The 23,025-nt window shown below is 42.8% G+C and overlaps 1 protein-coding gene across 1 annotated transcript in view; it reads left to right on the top strand.

The window, feature by feature from the left end:
• Positions 1-18,082, top strand: part of CFAP20DC (CFAP20 domain containing) — a 230,109-nt gene extending 212,027 nt beyond the window's left edge. Inside the window, exons 15-16 of the mRNA XM_036739445.1 lie at positions 11,135-11,226; positions 17,461-18,082. Of these exons, the coding sequence (XP_036595340.1) occupies positions 11,135-11,226; positions 17,461-17,573 (205 nt within the window). The 3' untranslated portion in view covers positions 17,574-18,082. The remainder of the gene's footprint in view (positions 1-11,134; positions 11,227-17,460) is intronic.
• Positions 18,083-23,025: the final 4,943 nt, after the last annotated feature.

Raw genomic sequence — 23,025 nt, forward strand, 5'->3', positions numbered from 1 at the left:
ATCAATTTAATAAGCTCTCTGTTTTTCAACAGTTTTATTGTTAGCACAGTCTTTGAAAGCTATATGCGTGTGTGTGTGTGTGTGTGTGTGTGTGTGTGTGTGTGTGTGTGTGTGGTGGGGGAGAAAGGAGTACCTCTACCCCATATAAAAGATTCAAACTTCAGTGTATTTCTTGTTTAAGATTTGATTGAAAACATGACTGAGAATCCTCATTCACAAAGATAAATTGTTACAGTTGGCATTAAAGAGAAGAAAGGGGAAACAAACATTTAGCAAGCACCTACTATGTGCCAGACACTGTGCTAAATACTTTTACAGATGTTAACTCATTTAATGATCAGAAGAATCTTGGAATTAAAATCTTGTGAGCAGATTTAACAAGAATGGGATATGCTTACCCCAAGGTACACCAAAAACTCTGGAACTTAATTGTTTAGAAATAAGTTTGGACTTTCTTTTTATTGTTTAATTTAGTTCATCTTTCACTAGACCATTGTTAACTGATTTTTTTTCTAGCTGAGTATAAATAATGAATTCATCTTCCAAGCCTTATTCATTTTGTTTTGTTCACTAGGGATTAGTCCTCCAACTGTCTTATAGTTTTTGCATGTGCACTACAACATAGTGATGTCTTCCTTTTCCACCCTACCCCTATCTCCTCACCATTTCTATTTTTCTTCTATCTCCATATGATGATATGGTCACTTACTGAATATTATCTGTATCCCCTTGGACATTTTCTCATCCCTTTTGAGGTTCAGAACCTCTCTCTCCCACCCTTGTGCCTGTGCTTGTGATTTCTCCATTCTTCCCTCCTTTCACCAATCACATTCACCCATCATGGAAAACCTATTTCCAGTGTTACTGTGACGCTTTCCCCGAAATTCCATGCCGTTGCTGTTCTTCTTCCTGTGACCAGAAAAGCCACTTGATTGTGCGCTTCTCTGATACATTGATAATCAGGGTAATGGGTGTTATGTCTGGGCTCTATTCTCCTATTACATGGTGAGCCCTTTTTGGCAAAGACCAGGCTCATCCAAACTCTGTAACATCCTCAGAGCTTGGTACCTTGCCTTGTGCACAAAAGAGACACTTCATTGTTTGTTGAATGAATGAATGACTTCCTTCATGCTGAGAGTCTCCACCCTGTTTTCAGATACTTTGGGGACACCTTCACCTGGATATGTTACTGTGATCTGAAATGCAGCATGTCTTAACAGCTCCCCACCTCAGGCAGGGAAAAGAAAGACTTCCCATTATAGAATTGCCATTTTCTTAATGGTGCTGCTGCTCCTCTAATCCTGGGCTCAAAACCATCATGTCACTTTTCACACTCTCATTCTTTTATCCCCAGGTTTGTTGTTGTGGTTGTTGTTGAGTCGCTTCAGTCGTGTCTGACTCTTTGTGACTCCATTTGGTGTTTTCTTGGCAGACACTGGAGTGCTTTGCCATTTCCTTCTCCAGCTCATTTGACAGGTGAAGAACTGAGGCAAACAGGGTTAAGTGACTTGCCCAGGGTCACACAGCTAGTAAGTGCCTGAGGCCAGGTTTGAACTCAGAATGATGAGTCTTCCTGACTCCAGGCCCAGCACACTATCTACTACACCACCTAGCCACCCCTTTATCCCCATATACTGCCTGTTTTTCCTTAATGACGCTCAAATTCATAATATTTCTCCTTTTGTTTTCCCCAGCTTCTTCCTTGGTCTGGGCAGCTAAGAGTGCCTGCCACAGTGGAGAGAGCCCTGGGTCTGCAGTCAGGAAGTCAGGTTCCAGTCAGCTTAGGGCATGTATTAGCCATGTGATCCTGGGCAAGTCACTTAACCTTTGTTTTTCTCAGTTTCCTCAACTGTAAGATGGGGATAGTAAAAACACCAACCTCCCAGAGCTGCTGTAAGGATAAAATGAAATATTTGTAAACTGCTTTGTAAACCTTAGGTGCTGCATAAGTCTAGCTGGAGTTAGTAGCAGGAGTAGTCCTCATTGCCACCCAAGTCTTTTTATTCCCATTACTTACCATAGTAAGAGCTTAATAAACATTCACTACATTGAACCAAATGCCAGTATGCCTCAGTGACTGCAGGGACCTCCTACTATAGCCCTGACTCTAGTCTTGGTCCTACTCTAATCCGTTCTGCACAAGGTGACTTGTTTACTTTACCTACAGCTCCACTTTTGTCACATCATATTTCTCCTTAAGATGCTACGATGGCTCCATTTTGTCCTTTGTGTCAAATCAAAACTCTTCATCTTTGCACATAAACACAGCAATACCTTCTGCCATCTTCCACAAGGTGGACCTTCTACCTCAGTGAGTTAAGTCTCCTCACTGTCCCACACAGCTCATGCACCTTCTCCCTCTTGCCCCCATTCTGTCCCTTGCCAATAACACGCCTCTCCCATCCTATCTGCTCATTCAGATATCACCTGTCCTTCAAATTCCAACTCTCAGATGGCCTTCCCCAGATAGGCCAACCAGGCCTTTCTTGACTTCAGCAGCACTTCCAAAAGGGATACGCTTTTTGGTGCTTGATTATTTTCCTTATTCTTTATGACACTTGAAACTCAGCCCAGCACCTGATCTCCCCACCGAACAGAAAGACCTGGTTACAAGGCAACATTGGTTCACAGCATAAACCCATTTTCAGACATCAGAAATCTTGGCATGTGACCCAACTGTAAGTCAGTCCCAGTGTATTTATGGATACAAATGAAAAGAGGGGAACAAACAAACGTAAACTGGAACAGATTTCTTCAGGATAAGGATTTCATGTCATTGATGGCGGTGGAGAATACATTTGAGCTCTTAAGCTCTCATCAGGAACTGATGAGAAAGTAGAAATACATGGTACTTAAGAATATGGACTTGGGAAGAGCAGCTGACCCTGGCCAAGCTCACACAGATTCAACCCTTGTTAGAGATGGCATGGTGTTTCATAAAACACTGAGACACATTTGCCAAAGGTGTTTCATGTTGTCATAGAGAAAAACCTGTTCAAAATCCAAAAGCCAGGATTAAACTCTATGATTGCTCCACTCTGTAGACATCATGGTTTTGATTGTATCAATCAACACAAATCAGCAAGACCTCCTCAATGGACTTACCATTTGAGATTGGTCTAATAATCTACACAGGAAAACCTAAGTCTATGAAGGCGCTTCTTATCCAGGGGATGGCATGCAGTTAGATGGGAACCCCATTGAATTAGTATATATATTCAGTGCATATATCCAGGACAGGCCCTGCAGATGGACAGTGAATTAGGTAGAGTTGAATATAATAAAGAGATCTGTGTTCAATTGCATTTGGGAAATTATGCATCACGAACCATGCATGGGCACAAAAGCCTATCTTTTTTGGCACTTAGTATCTCCTCATGATGCTCAGTGGTGCAAGTCATTGAATAATACCAGTGTCTCCAAAGAATCAAAATTACAGATGACCCAAAGGGTAGCAGAGAGATGAGCCAGGTACACGCGGGCCACAGCATTGTACCAATGATGTGGGTAAGACAGCATCCAGTAAATGTGCAAACAAGACACAAGACAGCCCGGTGGTCATTTTTGTCTTTGCATACAGCTTGGAGGGACGTGCAGAAGGCTGCATATTGGTTGATTAAGTGAGTAAGAGAGAAGGAGTGAACACCCATGTGCTGCACCAACTTGGACCAATGAAATGTTAAAAGACCAAGAGGAAACCCACTGGGTTGATCCTCTGTGGAATATTTATGGCAGGAACTAGAGAATCGCACAGGATAAGGAGGTGTGAGTGGAGAGTAAAAAAAGGTTCAGATTGTGCTGACCAGTCCATCAAAGTAGTATCCTCTGTGTCATTAACATAGTGCCACCCTTTCCTGCCCCTTTGAAGGCTGCCAGTCAGCCCAGTGTAGTAGAAAGAGTGTGGCCTTGGGGTGCCTGGTGGCTGTGACCCATGAGTGCAGTTTGGTGCTCATCCCTACCATGTGGGGTGGCCCCAGACAATCCATTCAGTGTTTCTTGTTCTTGTATGAAATGACTGCCCTAACTTAGATAGTGGCTGTGAACCTTAAAGCCTTATGTATCTGTTAGTTGCTAGTATTATATGCCATGGAAAGAATCAGGAATGTGTGACCACAGGCAATTGCTTTAAGCCTCAGTTTCCTCCTCTGTAAAATGGAGGCAGTATGTGTACTACCTATCTTATAAGGGAGTTTTGAGGGGAAAAAATTTGTAAGCCCTGATAAGGTATATTCACATGAAATATGATTATAATATAATCTTCCTCTAAATATAAGCTACCTCCTTAAAACATCTCCTGAAATGGAAAGAAAATTATACAAGTAAACTTGGAAAATTAATGCCAGCTCAGAATGGACTCATTTTATTTGAACCAGATTGAAGGAAGGAGCAGGCAAAAGCGAATCATTCCCTTTTTGTCCTTCCCTCAAAGTTAGCCGATAGATTTTAAAGCCCCTAGGAGGTATTTAATGAATATTTGTTTAATTAAATTGAATTGAATGCTACTTAGCATGCTAAGGAAAAATAAACAGAAACCAGATACATGATGAGAAAATATTTGGAAATCCTCCTAACTCTCCTCTAAAGACCCAACTCCGAATCAGATCCGAGTTTCCTTAAGATACAGGCGAGAACTTTCTTGTTCTGTCCAGATTTGACAGAAGTTGAAGGGCTCATTTGGGGAGAGGCAGGGATCATGGGTACAACCGAGTGAATTTCTGTGCCAGCTTGGGGTTTGCCCCTGCTGGCTGTCAGGGAGAAATTGTGTAGACCAAGATGGTACGCACATGCCAGGAGCAGAGGTTGTGGAAACAAAGGTCTGCTCAGACAGTGCAAAAATGAAAAAGCAGGTCAGAGGCAGCAGCAGCAATAGCACTTTACATCATTTGAAAGGTCAGTTGTTGAGCAGCCTTATGAAGCTACAAGGCATGAGAAAATGGCTAGTCCTGCATTCAGGCAGGCTGGTTTGAAGATGGGTGTTCACACTCACAGGATGCAGCATGGGGCAGGACCTCTTTACTTGTTGGAGCTTTTGGAATAAGAAAACACCGTCATCCTCCCCGCCTCACTCCATCTGTGGGAGGAAAGGCCTTTATAAATGCCAGTGCCTTCTATCAATGTCCGATATTACTAGAGCACTTTGACATGAGGGTCCGTGTGGCCTAGTAGGCCTGGCTCTGCCACATTCTGGCTGTGGGGCCCCGGGCAAGTGACTCCACCTCTCAGGCGCCAGGCAGCTCGGTGAAACTCTGTGTTGCAAGAGTTACAAATGTTTGCTGGCAAATGGAGCCTCTCTCCAGTTTTCTCTTCATATACCAATGAAATCATAGGCCTGGACCAACAACTACCTTTAACAAAAAGTTTCCAGTGTTAGACCTAGTTTGGAAACTGATCCTCAGGCCCCATCCCTTCCACACAGCTGATTCGAGAAGCTTAGTTTAGCACACAGTGATTCCCTCTTTGGGGGGGGGGGGCAGGGCAATTGGGGTTAAGTGACTTGCCCAAGGTCACACAGCTAGTACATGTGTCAAGTGTCTGAGGCCAGATTTGAACTCAGGTCCTCCTGACTCCAGGGCCGGCACTCTACTCACTGCACCACCTAGCTGCCCCTGATTCCCTCTTCATCTGTTTTTGGCCCCTCCCTATTTACCCTGGACACAGATAGCAGGGCCATGTATTGGAATGGAGTGTAGGGTCACAGACTTAGGCCTTCTCATTTAACGGATGAGGAAACCGAGTCCCAGAAAGGTTACTTGATTTGTCTAAATTTCACACAGGGAGCGGATGGCAGGGCTGCCCCTAGAGACAGGTCCTCCTGATGCTTGCCCCTCCCCCTGCCCTGTGCTTTCGCCATTATCCCCTGACCCACTGCTCTCCAGTCTTAGTGCCCACCTTGGATCGATGCACTTTCACATTATCTTCTTGGGAACAGACCTCCACTTCTTGGCCATCTCCACACTGTGCATGTCCTCCCACCCCTTTACATGGTATGTTCCTCCTCATTAGTACATAAGCTCCTTGAGGGCTGGACCTGCCTTACTTGCTTTCACTGGTATCCTTGGCACAATGCAGTAACATAGGAAACACTTAATGCTTTGTCTGCCTGTCTCTGACCCCCAATCCCATACATGCTTTCTCTGTTGTATCACACAGCCTCTTAACTGTCCCAAAATTGTGCACGTTTTAAAAAGCTCAAACATTCCGTGTTAGGGAGATGGACAGATGCATAGAGAATAACATCATTAACTATTTGACCATTGCTGTGCGTTTACAGACACAGGGCAATTAATTGTCCAATTTAAAATCACCTAGAGGATTGGCTCATGAGCTTCTTGTGGGCAGGGACCATGTCTTACTCCTTTTTGTATTTACCTCTACCTCTCTCCAAGCTCAGAGCTCCATTTTAGGATGTTCTCTATTAGTCCCTTAGGAGAGAGTGAATTCAGAGCTTCTGGTGTGTGTATGTGATCACAAGTTTTAGACAGCTTGCTTCTGATTGTTAGAAATGATGTTTGTGTGATAGTCTCATCTTCAAAAGCTATTAAGAAATTTTCCTTAAAAATAATTCAGCAGCACAAAGTCACTCTGACCAAGCCATCTTTCACTAACACCATTAAATATAGTATAAGCAAGCCCAGCCTTAAAGTAGTAATTACTTTGTGGTAACATTGGCTAATCAACCATTTAGAATGTTGTTCACGTACTGCTAACTGCTCCCAGAAACATGGGTTTGCCTGACATTATGTTTTCACAGAACCAATTAACGGGGTTAGGCAGGTTATAATGTGTTCAGATGTTTTTATTGTAATGGAATTGGGAGCATAAGAACCAGAAGAATAAACATATTAATAATGGAATCTTTTTCACATTGTATCTTGATTCAACCTATTCCTTGGATATACGTACAGCATGCTGTGGCTAAAAGTATTCTGACTACTCAAAACTGGCCAACCTGAACATTAACAAGAAAAACTGAAAGTCTGACTGAGCCCACAGGGTCATCGCATACAAAATGAAATTGCTAACAATTAATGGGCTTACAAGCTTAGTGATGCCGGTGAGAACCATTGGTATATTTTCCTTGATTTTCTAAGCTACACCATTAATGAATTGTTTAGCTAATGTTGGTATGGAAGGTGATATTAACATTCACCGTACAATATTGTTGCTGTCCTTTGTACTGGACAAAATAGGCCAATGGCTAAGGGTAATGCCCCATGTGTATGTGCGTGATGACTCCAAGCCTTTTATGAATGGGCATGTTAATAAATAGCTAAAAGGTTAGCAATTGGGATTGTTATAACCCTACTGGCTAGTACAGGTCACTGCCTTCTCTGGGCTCTAACAGAGTTGCTTAAGGCACTCAGAGGGAATGGGGAAGGAGAAGGGAATAAGCATTTATTAAGTGCCTGCTGTATGCAGGCATTATACTAGGCACTTTACAAATATGATCTCACTCAATCCTCACAACTACTCTGGAAGGTAGATTTATCCCCATTTTACAGTTGAGACTGAGGTAAACAAGGGGTTAAATGACTTGCCCAGGGTCACACAACCAGGAAGTTTCTGAGGTCATATTTGAACTCAGGTCTTCCTGACTCCTGACCCAGCTCTATCTCCTGGTTTAAAATCATAACTTAGTTAAGTTAAAGGAGCTCTTAGCTTTCAGAGTTTTGATTCCAAATTAAGGGGAATATATTAGTAGAGTCGTCCGATTAAGGAGGAAAGCCTTTCTCTATGACCTTCCTTGGTTTTCATATTAATAATTCATAACCACCTGTAGTGAATTGTTTGAATTTTCTGTTGGAATCATGCATATGTTCCTGCAGCAAATGTCACCAATGGCTGGGCTTTATAATTTGTCACTGGGGATTCCTTGGTAATATTATATAACTTTCTCTGTTTTGCTGTGAATCCTTGCCCTCCATCATTTCTAGTGACTAATGAGGTCACTGTGCTAGCAATTTGTATGTAACCTTGGTAAATTTTCTGTAAAATAGAAATTTCTTAGTCTGCTCTAATTAAATGGACTAAATAAAAGGTGCTTATCAGAAAATGCCCTATTAGCATGAAAGTCCAGGACAAATGCTTTCTGATTTCCTTAATGTGTTATTATGAAATTCAATTACACAGCATGCTCACCACACTTATTTTACTGTCTATAATCTATTGATAGCTGGGGTTAGCAGGAAGAGAAAGGCATCCTGAAAGATGATGCATCCAGAGCGGGTCATTTTCCCATTACGGTCATTCTACATTGGCAGGGTGAGTGATGGTATTTTAGGGAAAGCCACTATTGAAAAGACTCAGCACCACATTGCCATCTATAATTTAAATTGTTTGATTCCAGACCTGCAAGTGAATTTAGATAGTTTTGGCGGGGAAGTGGGTGGGAAGGAAGGAGTACAGGCTGTTAACCACCAAAGACTCTGGAAACTGTATGATACATTAAGTTATAATCAGAGGTTATAAGAAACACAGAAATCTAGAGTGGGTCATCTGTGAAAATAAACACGTGGTGATCCAACGAATCCCCTTTTCTCTCCCAGCTCTGTCCCTTCCCACAGATAAATATGATACACAGTTTACACCACCACCCCCACACTGGTGGAAGTAGACAAAAGACCTGTGGTCGTTGCCTTTTACTATTCTGTTTCTTTCATCTGTATGCAGTCAATTCAATAAGCATTCGTTAAGAATGTGTCATATGCCAGACACTGCTCGGTGCTGGGGATACAAAAGATGAATGGGAATGGTTGTCAGCTCCTTGATTTAGAGTTGGAAAGGACATCAGAAGTCATCCGATCCTACCTCGTCATTTTAAAGAATCTGAGGCCCGGACAGGCTAAGGGTCCTCCTCCAGATAACAGAGTACCAAGTAGCACAGTAAGATTTGAACCCAAGTCCCTGCTTTGGAATCATGGTAGATAGAGATGGCAACAAAAATAAGGAGGGAAGAAAAGAGATGAAAGGAGGAGAGCTCTTCTGGTGTGGCCAGAAACCAGTTCTCCCTTGCCTCCACCATGTGTCCTCTGACATCCTGAAGGTGTTCGTGCAAGGATGGGCTTCATTGGGTTCAGGTTACATGGTCACTAATATATATTTACGAAACCATGACTGAAGTGCCTTATCCAAGAATCTGGATTCTGGAACACTTCAGCTGTTCTGATGGCCTCCCTCAGTGATTTGAATAGGTTAGAGATGTCAAAAATAAAGGCACCCACCCCACCTCATGCTTTCTTCTCTGCCAGGGTTCTTGTCTTGGCTTCCTGTTCATCTTTCACAAAGGCTCAGCCCATGTGGCTGTGGAGATGATCATTGGCATCCACCTGGTGGCTCCCCTAGTCTCTTTCATCATCATACTCTGATAATAAGTATTTTGGTCATTCTCATAAAGGTTTTACATAAATAACAAAGCATGTATGTGAATCAGGAGTTGCTAATATCTTCTAGATCACTTTTTAAATGCCACATATGATTTTTTTCCATCATTTGATGTCTTCCCCTTCTTTTTTTTTAAGGGGGTAAGGCAGGGCAATTGGGGTTAAGTGACTTGGCCAAGGTCACACAGCTAGTAAGTGGGTCAAGTGTCTGAGGCCACATTTGAACTCAGGTCTTCCCGATTCCAGGGCCGGTGCTCTACTCACTGTGCCCCTTAGCTGCTCCATGTCTTCCCCGTCTTTAGGCAGCTTAAAAATGTCCTCAGAACTGTCTTCCTTTTGTCATGGTCCCTTCTGGGTGTCCTTGGTTTGGTCTTGATGCTCTTCCCACATCCTTCTTGAATGCCATTTTCCACTTACTGAAAGAGAATATCAAATGCGGAATCTACGTGGGGACTGTCAAAAGTGATGGAAATGGAGCCTTGTAAAGCAGATGCTGTAGCTCTCCCATTTCTCGTCTGTGTCCTCCACAAAAGTCCTACTCATGTGACTCATTTGGATGCATAGGTGACCCTGGGTTCTTGAAGGCTCTGCCAGTAAGACATGAGCTGGAATGAAGAGCCCTTAAGTATAGTCCTGGTGACAGCGTCTGCCGTCTAAGGACCAGCCTACCAAAGTACAACGTTGTTCATCACTAGCAGTCACTAGGTGATGAATACTTTGGACGTGACAGTCCATGAAATAAACGCCCATGTGGGAACTTAAGACCAGCACTGCTGTGTAATAAGTGAAACAAAAAAATTGCCATCTTGTCAAAACCTGCTAGTCTGAAGGTCATAGAGAAGTTTCTACTTTATTTTTTCTGTAATGTGGAAATTTTATTCTTATTATTAAGAAATCATTTCATCTTTTGCCTGGACAGAGCAAAAGGATGGGCCATTTGACTCGGTAGAGCAGGATCCATCACTGAGGGCTCTCTTCCGACAAGATGTCTCTCATGCATGTGTTAAAAGTATATGAGATCCCTGAATGGATACAGCTCTAGAGATGGCTTTGATGATCCATATCACAGAGTGGCCATTAATGGTGCAGCCCTGACTTAGAAGAGTTCTCTAGGGAAGTGCCACAGGCATCTCTGCTTGGCCCTGTGCTGTTTAGTAATTTTATCAATGACAGTATAGAGGCAGGCTTTTCCACTTTGGAGGTGATATGGACTGAATCCCTGGGTTACAGAACAGCTCGACTTAGGATCAGAACATTGTGAGATCATGGATTTAGAGCTGGAACGGACTTTCAAAGCTACATAGTTCAACCCTTTATATTAAAGGTGAGGAAACTGAGACCCAGAAAGGTGAAGGACTGGCCCAGGATCACCCCGGCGCTAGATGGCTGAAGTGGGATTTAAGTCAGGTCCTCCACTGTCCGTGCTTTGGATTTCCTCTAGTAATAGAGCCCGGGACTTGGAGTCAAGTGATAGTGATTTGATTTCTCTCATCCCCAGTTTTTGTCATCTGTAAAATGGGGCTAACATTGCTTGAGCTCCCTGGAGCCCAGGCTTGTTACTAGGGAAGCACTTTTTAAACATTAAATGCTATAAAAATGGGAGTTGCCATTATTATTCATGATTAAATCAAGAGCAGTTTATTGAATGTTTTCATATGTCATTGGACAGTTTTTAACTTTTTCGTTAATGCATTGGCATCTCACCCTCATTTTTCTGAAGCTTAAAATTGTCTATTTGATTTCTTCTTTTTCAGGGATTGGCTAAATATGTTCAGTCCACCTATCGTCCCCCCTAGCCAGCAGCCTACAGAGCACCTGGATTCCTCAGGAAGTTTGAGTGTTCAAGGTAGGAACTGAAATACTAATGTTTGCTGAAAAGGAAAGTAAATGCATTTATAAACATTTTTTATAATGAGCTCAAGAGCTGGAGGGGGCTTCTACGGCAATCTCATCTACCTACTCCCCTCCCCTTCCCACCTAAGGATGAGCAAATCCTGCCATTCTTCGGCTGTTAAATACCAGCCACGTAGGGCCATTTCTGTACTAGGGAATATTGCCTTGATCTTTGTCATTAATTTCAGTTAATATTTATTGTACTTCTATAATGGGATATATGCATAGCTGAAACAAATCAAAGACATGCCCCCAACTTTCTAACTATTGCTTCCAATATTTTAATATCACTTCCTGAGCATCACAAAGTCAATGTTTTTATTGGGAGAAAGCCCTCGATACAGCTCTGACGGTCTCTAGTGGAAATTTGAAAAGAGTGAAGAGACAAACCCTGAGATGGTGGTCCCTCTGTCGCCAATTTCTGCTCCGGTGAACCATTTGTTTCTGGCCCTGGGATGGAAGCATTGCCATTAGGGACCCGGGGATAAAATATCAACAAAGTCATTTTGCTGAAAATTGAGAAATTTAAATGGTGAGAAAGGGAAATAAACGTTCCCCAGCCCTGCCGCACATGCCCATCCTTAATATCATGGCTGTCTAAGAATATCCTCTGCATCAAGGCTTGAACAGGAGAGCACAAGACCTAAAGTTAGGAAGACAAAAAGCACAGTTGAAACCAACCAAGGTGCCGGTTTTCTGTTGATTGCCCAAGGGAGAAGCAGTGATGCATCCACATTTGTCTTCAGGTCTAGAGAATTCAGAGTGAGAGCTCATAAATCTGACTTGTATATTTTGGCTGCCTGGGGGATGGAGCTGTTTCTGTGATTTACAATCTGAAATAGATTATGCCCCTCAAATTGGGCATCTTTTCAGAGGTGTACATTTATAATTACTTATGACAGAAAAATAGGACCTTGCTGTCAAGAAGGGACCTTGCTGGGAGGAAGCGTGTGATCTGTTCTGTTAAATGTCCTGAATGAGCCAAAGAGAATGCGACTGTGATCCTTGAGCAAAGGCACACGAGAGATGGATTTCTGATAGTGCCTGGAAAGGCATCTTGAAGTCACTGTCACAAAGGCCAGCCCTGACAGCAGCAACTCAGTTACATGGAACAGAAACCAAGCTTCTGCCAGAGGGGAAATTCAGGGATTGCATTCAGATGAGTCCTTCTGAAAGGGGCCACTGATGTTAACCCCTCATTGCTCAGCACCTTTGCTTGGTGCCTGGTGGCGTTGGCTTGCAGTCTTCTACTTTGCATTTTCACATGTTACCAACCCAAGAAGTGACCCAATAACAGGGTCTGTACTGTTCATGGACTGAAGCCATGTGTCTGTGTTCATGAACTGTCATGGGCACGTGTACACTCTCTCTCTCTCTCTCTCTCTCTCTCTTTCTCTCTCTCTCTCTCTCTCCCCCCCTCCCTCTTTCCCTCTCTCCCTCTCACCACCCCACCCCCGTCCCCCTTCCTCCCTCCCTCCCTCCCTCTCCCACCAAGTGAACTCTCAACTTCAGAGTTGGGAATTGGGAAGAATGGGAGTACTAATTATGTGCACCCTCCTAATCACAAAGAAATGAGCCTATACCACTCCCAGGGCTTTAACCAAACTTAGAAGGTTGAGGAAGAGGAAAGGGTGTGTGTGTGTGTGTGTGTGTGTGTGTGTGTGTGTGTGTTGTTTTTATTGTTTTTAACATTCATTTCTTTTTAAATTTTGAGTTCCAAATTCTTTTCTTCCTAACCCTGCCACACCCAGGGAGAAGGCAAGCAAAATGATATCAGTGATAGATGTGAAATCATGCAAAACCTATTTTCATATTAACTAGATCACAAAAAAGCAAGAAAAAATTTAAAAGAGAGAACATTATACTTCAGTTTACACTCAGAGTTCACCAGGTCTCTCTCTGGAGGTGGGTGGCGTTTTTCACGATGATGCCTTTGGAATTGTCTTGTGTAATCATATTAATCACAGCTGGTCATCATTTCAACACTTGTTGCTGTGCACAGTGATCTGCCTTCTCCCTTCACTTTGCATTGGTTCGTACAGGTCTCGCCATGTTTTTCTCTGAATCCACCCCCTCGTCCTTTCTTACAGCACAGTAGTACCCCATCACAGTCATATGCTACGACTGGGTCAGCCATTCTCCAGTGGATAAGCTTCCCCTTGATTTCCAGTTCTCTGACAGTGTATAAAGACTGCTAAACATACTTTTGTACTATATAGGTCCTTCTCCTTTTTTTGATCACTTTGGGGTACAGAGCTAGTAGTGGTTTTGTTGGGACAAAGAATATACACAGTTTTATGCCCTTTGGGCCTAGTTCCAGATGGTTCTGCAGAAATATTGGACCAGTTCACAGTTCCACCAGCAGTTTATTAGTGTACCTAGTTAGCCGCCTTCTCTCCAGCATTTGTCATTTCTAATAGGCGTGAGGCCTTGCCTTAGAGCTGTTTTAATTTGCATTTCTCTAATTAACAGTGATTTCGAGCATTTCTCACATAACTTACCAGTAGCTTTGATTTCTTCTTCTGAAAACTTCCTGTTTCAGACCCTTTGGCCATTTATCAGTTAGGGAATGGCTCTTATTCTTGTAAATTTGACTCAGTTTCCCATAAATTTGGGAAAAGAGGCTTTTGGCCTTTAAAAATGTTTGATATTGCTTCATTGTCTATGGTACCTTTCTGCAAAATGAAATTTCCCTGCTCATCTCTTCTAATTAGTTCTTTTTCTTTGCTTTGTCTGAGATCAGGATTGCTACTCCTGCTTTTTTACTTGAGCCGAAGCATAATAGATTCAGCTCTAGCCCCTTAGCAACAAACAACTGAGGTGGTTTGGAAGGGGGAAAGAGTGGAAACCCAGGAGAGAGATTGGGTAAGGAGAAACTAAGGAATGTAATTCAGATAACCATCTTAAATTAAGAACAGGGAACGTGCATGCACACAGGTGCAAACATACACATTCAAATGCACACAAAACCCTAGCACCAATTCCCTTGAATCTAATGCCCTCCAGGATATAGACTTAGTGCCCCTGGTTGAAATTTGTACTTCATTTTCTCTTGGAAACAATGGTATAAAGTTTGTTAGATGTAGTTAAGATAATATGAATGTTGTATTTGAGGGGCATTGTGGGTTCTGCTGGAAGTATTTCATGGCCACACATGTCCTGCCCTAATGTTTCATTGGGGTATGGAAGTGACCCTAGGTTCACAAAAGTTATGTCAGCGGTGTGAAACTGTGACCACCATGTTTAGGCGAGAGAGGCTTCATGGATGGGCCCAGAGATAGACAAGGCTGGATGCTTCCTGCCTGTCATCATGCTGGCCCTGCCTATGGACAGGAACCACCTGCCCTGATGAAGTATGGCTCTCAAAGCATTGAGGCTCTCAAAGCATTGAGGTCTGCAGGCTTTAGGTGAGCTTGGCACAGCTTGTCGGAGCATCAGAAGGACCCCACAAGGAAGGCACCAGCTTTCCTAACTCACTCAAGACCCTATCTTGAGCCCAGGGCCTGTGCTCTTTCTACTATACCAGACTTTGGTTGACTAGCCTGAAAACCTAGCAGTGGGGACGGGGTCTGTGATTTCACTGGCATGAAGAACTCCCAGGTGAAGAAACACCCTCCTCCAGTGCAGGTCCACACCTCTGCTGCATTGTAGTCTTGGTGAGCTGCCTGGCACACAAGGAGCTGATGTGACTTGGCCAGGGTCACACCACCCACTGGTGTCAGATTTAGCACTTTATGGCTCCTTCCATTGTGTGACTGCCTCTCATCTCTTTGGGAGACAGCAATGGGGCTTACCATTTAGCTGTATGAGAAAATCTGTTGCAAGGTCTCAAGAGTCCATTGATAAACGGACTTCGTGAACACAATCCTTTTAGAAATTGGCACTGCCTTTATCAGAAATTGTTTACACAGTGAAATATTGATACTTCAAGATGAAGCAAACCTTCCAAATTCTCTTTTAAGTGGCATTTCACCAGAATAGAAAATTGCTTCTGGCTTCCACAGTGTCTGATGTACACGCTTTCCAGCCGACGCCTGAACAGCAATCAATACTCCCCGCCTGCCGTTCACTTGCTTTCCGAGCAGCAGTAAGATTCTAATTCTGTATTGTCAAAGAAATCATATTTGAGCCTCTCATTTATCTTGTTCTTCCCCTGGGCTCACGTCTGCTGAGAACACCGCGCAGTTTAGTGGGAACTTCCCTCCAGGTGATGTTGCCTTGCTGGAGGGATGCTCTGGGACACTTAGAAAGCCCTGCATTCAGTGGAACCTTCTCTCAAGCCACCCCAAATGGATATCCTTCCCCTCGGAGTGGTTTCAACAAGTGTGTTACTGTGCACATGAGAAAGTAGTCCATCACTTCTGAAGCTCTGTCTGGGAGATAGAGGATGACTGGTCCCAGTACTTCTACACAGAAGAGTCAGAAAAGTGAAGCATAAGTAATTCAAAGGTGTTCAAAGTAGCTGGCCTTCCATACCAGTGACATTCTAAATTGGAAATCTGCCTGACTTTTTTCTTAGGTTCACCTTTTTTTATATTGTTATAAATGTATTAAATGTGGATGATTATTTACATTAATTGACTTTCAGTAAGAGTAGATGAACTAGAGAAATGACTCCTCCCAGTAACTCTTAATGGACAGATCAGCAGACAGCCGATAGCACAGCATTAGCAACGGTTGAGTTGGTTTTTCTTCTGTTATTGCCATTAACCAGTCTCAAGGTGGATGAGGCTGAAACTCTATAAATTGATTATTAAATGAAAGGAAATCCTCTTTAAGCAGAAATCATTTTATTTTGGGGAAAGGGTAAAAAGCCTGATTTGGGCCCAGGTCTAAACGTTCTCCAGGTGGTGGCAGGAAATGATTTTGTTGTGGTTGTTGTTAATATATCCTTGTCGAGGTGCTGTGGCTCAGCCTTAAATAAAGCAATTTGCCATTTTGAGGAAAAACAAACCCTGTGTGATCCAAGAGTGTAATTGAAAGTTTCGTAGTACTCAGGCTGGTAATTACTTTTCATAACATTTCCCATTGCTTTGACATCATAATGGTAATTGCTTAATGATATTATAATTTTATTACATAGTGATTACAATGGCAAAGTGGTGGTAGTTGAAGTCTGTGAAAACTGCATTGAAACCAAAACAAAATCTTTCGACGAAGTTAGAACACTTCGGTGTCAGGGGTCGATCGTTTCACCTGGTTTTGCTCCGGGGGCGCCATTGTTGGTCCCATTCTTTTAGTTCACTGAGGTTCAGCTTAGATGATAGTAATCATAGTGTATGTATATAAACATATATTCAAACTATCCCAGGCCCAGCACGGTGTCTGGCACATAGGAGACACTTAATAAATGCTTACTCATTGATTCATAATCATAATTTACATTTCTAAAGTCTTTTGAACTGACAAAGCACTTTCCTCACAGTAATCTTCTGAGGAAGGTAGACACCCTCTTATTGGTTTGGTGGGTGGGGGCCAATGGAGGGAAAAAGGGAATAAGCATTTACATAAGTGCCTCCTATGAGCTTTTGGCAAATATTATTTCATTTGATCCTCGCAGCAGCCCTGCAAGGTAGGTGCTTTCATGATCCTCAATTTACAGATGAGGAAGCAGAGACAAAATGGAAGTCAAGTGACTTGAAACCATCTGGGGCCTCGATTCTCCGTTTGTGCAATAGAATAACTAGTATTCAAAATACCACGTTGAGATTCTTAAGGGTTAGATACTCATTAGAGTTCTATTAATTTTCTTATCACTTCCTTTCATTCTGTTTTAAATATTGTTATGGTCCACCTGCAGACATGAATTTTTGCCTTGTTTGTCAAATGTTTTCATAACCTGTGTGACCCTCAGAAAGTCACGTGACCTCTGAGTACCCCAGGCCTCTTCTTAGTTTTTATCCACTGTGCCAAAGATGGCTTGTGGCAGTCACTGGTGAGGGAGACTTTCCATCATGGGACCTCCCCACGGTGACAAAACCATAGATCTTTTGTCTGTTTTCGTTAATAATCATCCTCAAGAAGATGGCATCTTATCAGACTATAAACACCATGAAGGCAGGCATTTTTTCCTGTTTTGTCCCCTCAGTGCTTAGCTCAGTAACTGGCACTAAATAAATAACATTGTTCAGCTTTGTGAATTCTTGGGATGGTTAGTGGTTCATGTCTTTCTTATTCTTTCATACAGGTGAAGATGACTTAAGTGCCGAAGAAGATGAGGAAGTGCTGACTCTGTTGTATGATCCATGTCTAAACTGCTACTTTGATCCTCAGACCGGGAAATACTATGAACTAGCTTAAACTGTTATTGGGGACCCAGGATGTGGCCTCCTCCAGCCACAGGAGCGCAACTCACGCTTTAGAGCTTTGTCAAGTATTCCCCAAAATGTGCATGTGCATTGATTGTGTGCTCACACTTGAAATCTGAATAGTTGGGCAGAGAATCAAACATGTTTGTAAGTACCGCTGAATGTTCAGAAATAGCTACATCATTTTTACAGATTTATATTCATTTAAAACCTTGTGAAGAATTAATATAATGACAAAATCCTAGGACATTGGGGGCTTTTTCTTATTTGTTCCGTATCAAATAGGTGATTTTGTTTATTTCTTATTATAGTTCTTATGTAAACCAATTAAGAGTTATTAATTCATATGTTTTGCAGTGTTAATTTGTAAATGATGGCTTGATATCCAGAAACTGTATTCTTTTCTTACCTGTTAAAAATCTATTTGGGCACCTTCTATTTTATTATATATTTGTATTACCAGAAAGAAAATAAAAGATGATAGTCAAAGAAAAGTCTTTTAAGTCGCTTTGGGGTTTTGTAGTATGTGTGTTAGTATTTGTATCTCCCTACATTTTTACCAGAATATTGCTGCAGGGATTTACCTTTCCTTAGTCACAAAGAAAAGCAAGCATGCCCTAATCAGCTTCACCTTTATAATATGGCCTTCGAGCCCCCTTTTCATTACGATTCCTGCAGGGTTTGCCAACACCACATTGCTTGCTGCTTATCAATCCAGGCCACTTGGACACTTAGCCCTGTCTATAGAGAAGAACATGAGTGCATCTTGGGGAATTTTTCCACCAATTATCTTGGAATTCTAATTGTAATGGTGTAGTTCAAAGCCAAGGCTGTGGATCCCTTCTTTATCAAGTAACGTCCTAATCTGAAAACTCCACAGACCTGATAGATTCCACATCTCTGGCTCTCGGAGGTCAGAGTGTCTTTCTTTTGTCTGCTAACCATGCGGTTGTGTGATAAGGAAGCCAGTCGTGTGCTTCAAGCCCTGGGGGAGATCGTCTTCAAATAGATGCCAAGTCCATTCATCTTGAGCCTGAGGAAACACTTAGGTTAGCTGCTGTATTTTTTTTATTTAATAAGGCAATTTTTTTAATAAAGGAAGGTGCCTTTTGAAATGAAAAATGATGGGTGTATGGTCTCGGGCTCTTAATAGTAGTCACTTAGTGTTAACAGCTCAGAGTAGAAAATGCGTTCTTAATTTAAATGGCAGATTGGGCCCACTATTCAAGGGATGATCAATTATTTAGAGCCATCTCCCTATCATAAAATTTTAATCCTTTTGATCATAAAGAATAACTCTGGGATGAATAGCCATCCAGGATTTTCCTGTTTATAGTAAGACAGTGAATACCTTTTACCAAATTTCAGACTTGGAAAGGCCCTCAGCAGCCGTTGAGTCCAACTCATCACTGAACAGGAATCCCTTCTGCAAAGGGCCTGACAGGTGATGGCCTGGCCTTTGCTTGAAGGCCTCCAGTCAGAGGAAACTCACCCCTTCTCAAAGCAGCCCATTCTATTTTGGGATCACACTCATTGTTAGGAAGACTTGTCATTGTTATTTTGGGAGAGGAGAGGAGAGGAGTGGGGTGTTTGTTTCCCCCGACATTAGGCCTTAAATCTGCATCCCTCATCTTCTACCCATTGCTCCCGGTTCTGCCCTCTGAGGCCAAGCAGAACGGTCCTTATGGGATCATGTGATAACTTTTTAAACACTTGATTATGTATATGAATTCTCCACTAAGTCTTTCCCCTCCAAGTTAAACATCCCCAGTCTGCACTTGGGATGAGCCTGAGACCCTCTGCTCTCTGCATACTTTCCAGTCATTCAACGTCAAGAGCCCCCTAGGATTACTTCCATCTTCAGCTGTCCTGGTCATGGCAACAGAGATTGTAGCAGGCAGCCCCAGCATGGCCTGCGGAAATGATGCAGTCCCTGCCTGGCCTCAGTACCCAAAGTAGGACATCCTGGCATAGAAAATCCTTCTCATTAACTGCTCTCAAATGTCTCTTGTATTTTATTAGGAATCACCCGAAGAGTTATTATGGAACGTTAAGACAAAACAGTGAAGGAATTGGCTGGTGCTTCATCTGGCCAGCTTCAAAGAGCCGGACAGGTGCCCAAAAGGTCAAGTGATGGGTGATAGCAAGGGATGCAGAAGAGGGAGGGGTACGACTGTATCCCATACATCATATCTCCTATAACTGAGCATCACACGCCTCAGGGTTTATCTTCACTTAACATTCCTCAGATCTTGTTTGCTGCTTCTACAGTTAATTGAAGATTGAGATATCACACCTATGAGTGCTCAGACTTTTCCAACTGGCTGGAGGGGGGAGGGGGAAAAAAGCACTAGAAGGAATTTGAGCCAAAATGGAAGTAAACATAATGATCATTATCCTTCTGATCGTCATATTCACAACCTCAGACTCGTCCTTGGCCCTTTAATTTTCTCTCAATTCTCATTATCTCATCAATTACCAAGATACGTCTCTGTGGTATCTCAGTTACCACGATATGCCTCTCTGGGAGAGACAGGAAGTGACATAGTCAAGTGAGTCAAACCGCCAGCTCCACCTCCCCTGAGACCCTGATGGAGCTAGCCCTGGCCTTGGGAAAAGCAATACACTCAAGACCACTGGGCCTGCCTAAGGCCTGACCCACAGCCACCACTGAGAGGAACAATCCCTGTGGCAAAGGCGTCCGCTTGCTTGCCATCACCAACGCTGGCCACTGACCAATTACCAACAATGGGCAAATAAGTCAGAGAGCTCTGGGACTCTTGTTTTCAGCCTATAGCCCCCAAAGCCATCATCTCAGAAAGCAATCCCCGTGAAGATGTTGCTGCCTGGGACCACAGCCACAGCTGCTGCAGATGCAGAAAATGGAGCTGCCACCACCCAAGTCTGTGGCCCTGACAAATGGTTCGGCAGGAGGAACCGATATGAGCCTATAGTGGAAATGACATTGGGGTAGAGGCATTCCCGTGACCATCGGCTTTGTCGCTACCATCCAAAGGTGGAGCACGTGGGGCCTCTTTCCCTCCATCCCTCCCTCCCTGCAGGGACTCTTACCTTCATTTTAAAATGTGTATCCCCAGTTTCTAGCAAAGAGTAGGCAATTAATAAATGTTAAATGGACTTAAATGTAGGCAGCTCACAGTCGACAATTAACGAAGTGAATTAAATGTAGGTAGCACAGTAGGCGATTGATATATGCTTGTTGAATTGAATCACATGTAAGTAATAGAATAAAACCGTCTCGCTGAACAATTCAGGGTACAGCCAGTAAGTAATTTTAAATTAGCTGCCTCTGAATTATTAGTCGGGGCAAATCCCAACCAATGGAGAACCTGGAATCGTTGGAGAAAACAGGCATACTTAGGCTTAAATAAGTCACCCAGCCTCACTGGCAATCAACATTGAGCACAGGATCCCAATTAACTGAAATGGAAGCTCATAAAGGAAAGCATGGCAAGACCGAGTTTTCTAATGCATGCAGAAATTACGCCACATAAATTTGCCCTGGTATATCTTCTCCCACATTGTTGCTTCTTCTTTTCGTGAATCAGCCATTTCAAGCATGTCTTGATTTTTCTCCCTGAAGTACAGCTATATTTACTAACCAGGACTGGTGTACTAATGGGACGCGAGCTTAGGACTACTAATTATAAAGTGATTCAGTTGGCTACCGTTAAAACAGAGGTTGGAGTATTGAAGAAATACAGGCTGAATAAAACTATGCAAGCCTGGCTTTCAATCTTATATCTAAATACTAGCACAACGTGGGTTACGTATACAAATGAATGAAAAAGTAAGCATCTGCTGTGTGCCAAGCCCTGTGCTAAGCACTGGGGTTACAAATTGGAAAAAGGACAGAAAAGAAACGATCCCCGCTGTCAAGGAATTCAGACTATACTTGAGCGAGACAACCTTCAGGGCCCCTAATTAGGCCTGATGGTCCTCTGTCTCACCAGAAGGACTAGCATTGGAGACCCCCCCCCCTTCATCCAGGCATTACAAGCAACCATTGGTCTTCCCACCTGAATGCATCACAGGCTCTGAGCAGTTGAGGGAAGAGTAAAGGGAGGTTGCCCCTGGTGGTGGGTCTTCCCACTCATCCATCTGCCCCAGAGTGTCAGGGCAGATTGGGGAAGTGGGAAAAGAGAAGGCAGAGATGAGTAGCATAGATAGTCTTCATTTTACATTAGTAAAGTTGGTGATAAAGGACATGGAATCATGTTTTCTCACTTCTGTTTTTTTAAAGCAGAGGTAGGATCAGAGACACAGAGTTAGGATCCCTTCAATTTACAGGTGACAGAGCTGAGATTGAAGGAGGTTAACTCATTTGCCCATGGGTCCCATACTGGTAGAGCTGGGACTAAAACTCAGTAGGTGCTTAATAAATGCTCGCTGTTAGGTTCTCATTCCCAATGTCACACTGAGGAAGGGACTCAGATGTAGGCACTGATGTCAGTCCTAAGCATGCTTGACTACCCGCCATAGAGGAGCTGTCTAATGTGGGGGAAAACCCCCCCAATTATGGTACAGTGTAAGTGAAGGTCAGAAAGAAGCTTTACTCCTATTACAAGTCATGACCAAGAGACGCTCATTGACTCAGAGAACATGTCAGCCAAGAGAGCTTTTATCTCAAGCCTCTTCTTACAAATATATTAACAATCACCACCATTTATATGGTGTTTGAGCTTTAATGTATCATCCCATTCAATCCTTCCAATAACCCTGGGAGTTGGGGTGCTATCACCCCCTTTTTACAATTGAGGAAACTAAGGCAAATGGAGGTTAAGTGACTTGCTTAAGGTCGTACAACCAGTAAGTATCAGAAGTGGGATCTGAGTACAGAGCTGCCCAGAGATTTCCATACACTCCCTCCTTTGGAGAGTTGGGAAGGAAGGAGCCTTGAGTCCTAGGGCCAGAGGTTTCTTCCACATGTATCACTTGCCCCAAGCATGAAAATTGCTATTTATAGCTCTGCATTTATAAGTCATTAAACATTTATTAAGTACCCACTATGGGACGGGAGCTATACTAAGCAATGGAAATACAAAGAAAGGCCCAAGTCAGTCCCTGCCCTCAAGGAGCTCAGTGTCTAAGCCTTAAATGCTTCATATCTTGGTATTAGGTAAAATTGTAAAATAAATTAGATTTAGTTTAAAAATGCTAAAGTTCCATCTTTCTCAATTCTCTAACTTAGAACTATCCCCTACGTAAAGATCAGGAAATTCTGAGAGGACCTTAGGACAGCGAGTGCACACGAAACGAGCAGAGAGATGAATGGTCACCATCTGGGCTCTGTATCTCCATGAACACTTTATTTCTGGTTTACTTAGTTTTAATATAATCACGCCTGCATTAAGCCATGATGATGCGTACTCTAAGAATTAAATTGTCAATATGCTTGGGCCACAGATAACATTATTTGTCCT

Source organism: Trichosurus vulpecula, chromosome 9 (genome assembly GCF_011100635.1).
Source record: "Trichosurus vulpecula isolate mTriVul1 chromosome 9, mTriVul1.pri, whole genome shotgun sequence".
In the NCBI taxonomy this organism is placed as follows: Eukaryota; Metazoa; Chordata; class Mammalia; order Diprotodontia; family Phalangeridae; genus Trichosurus; species Trichosurus vulpecula.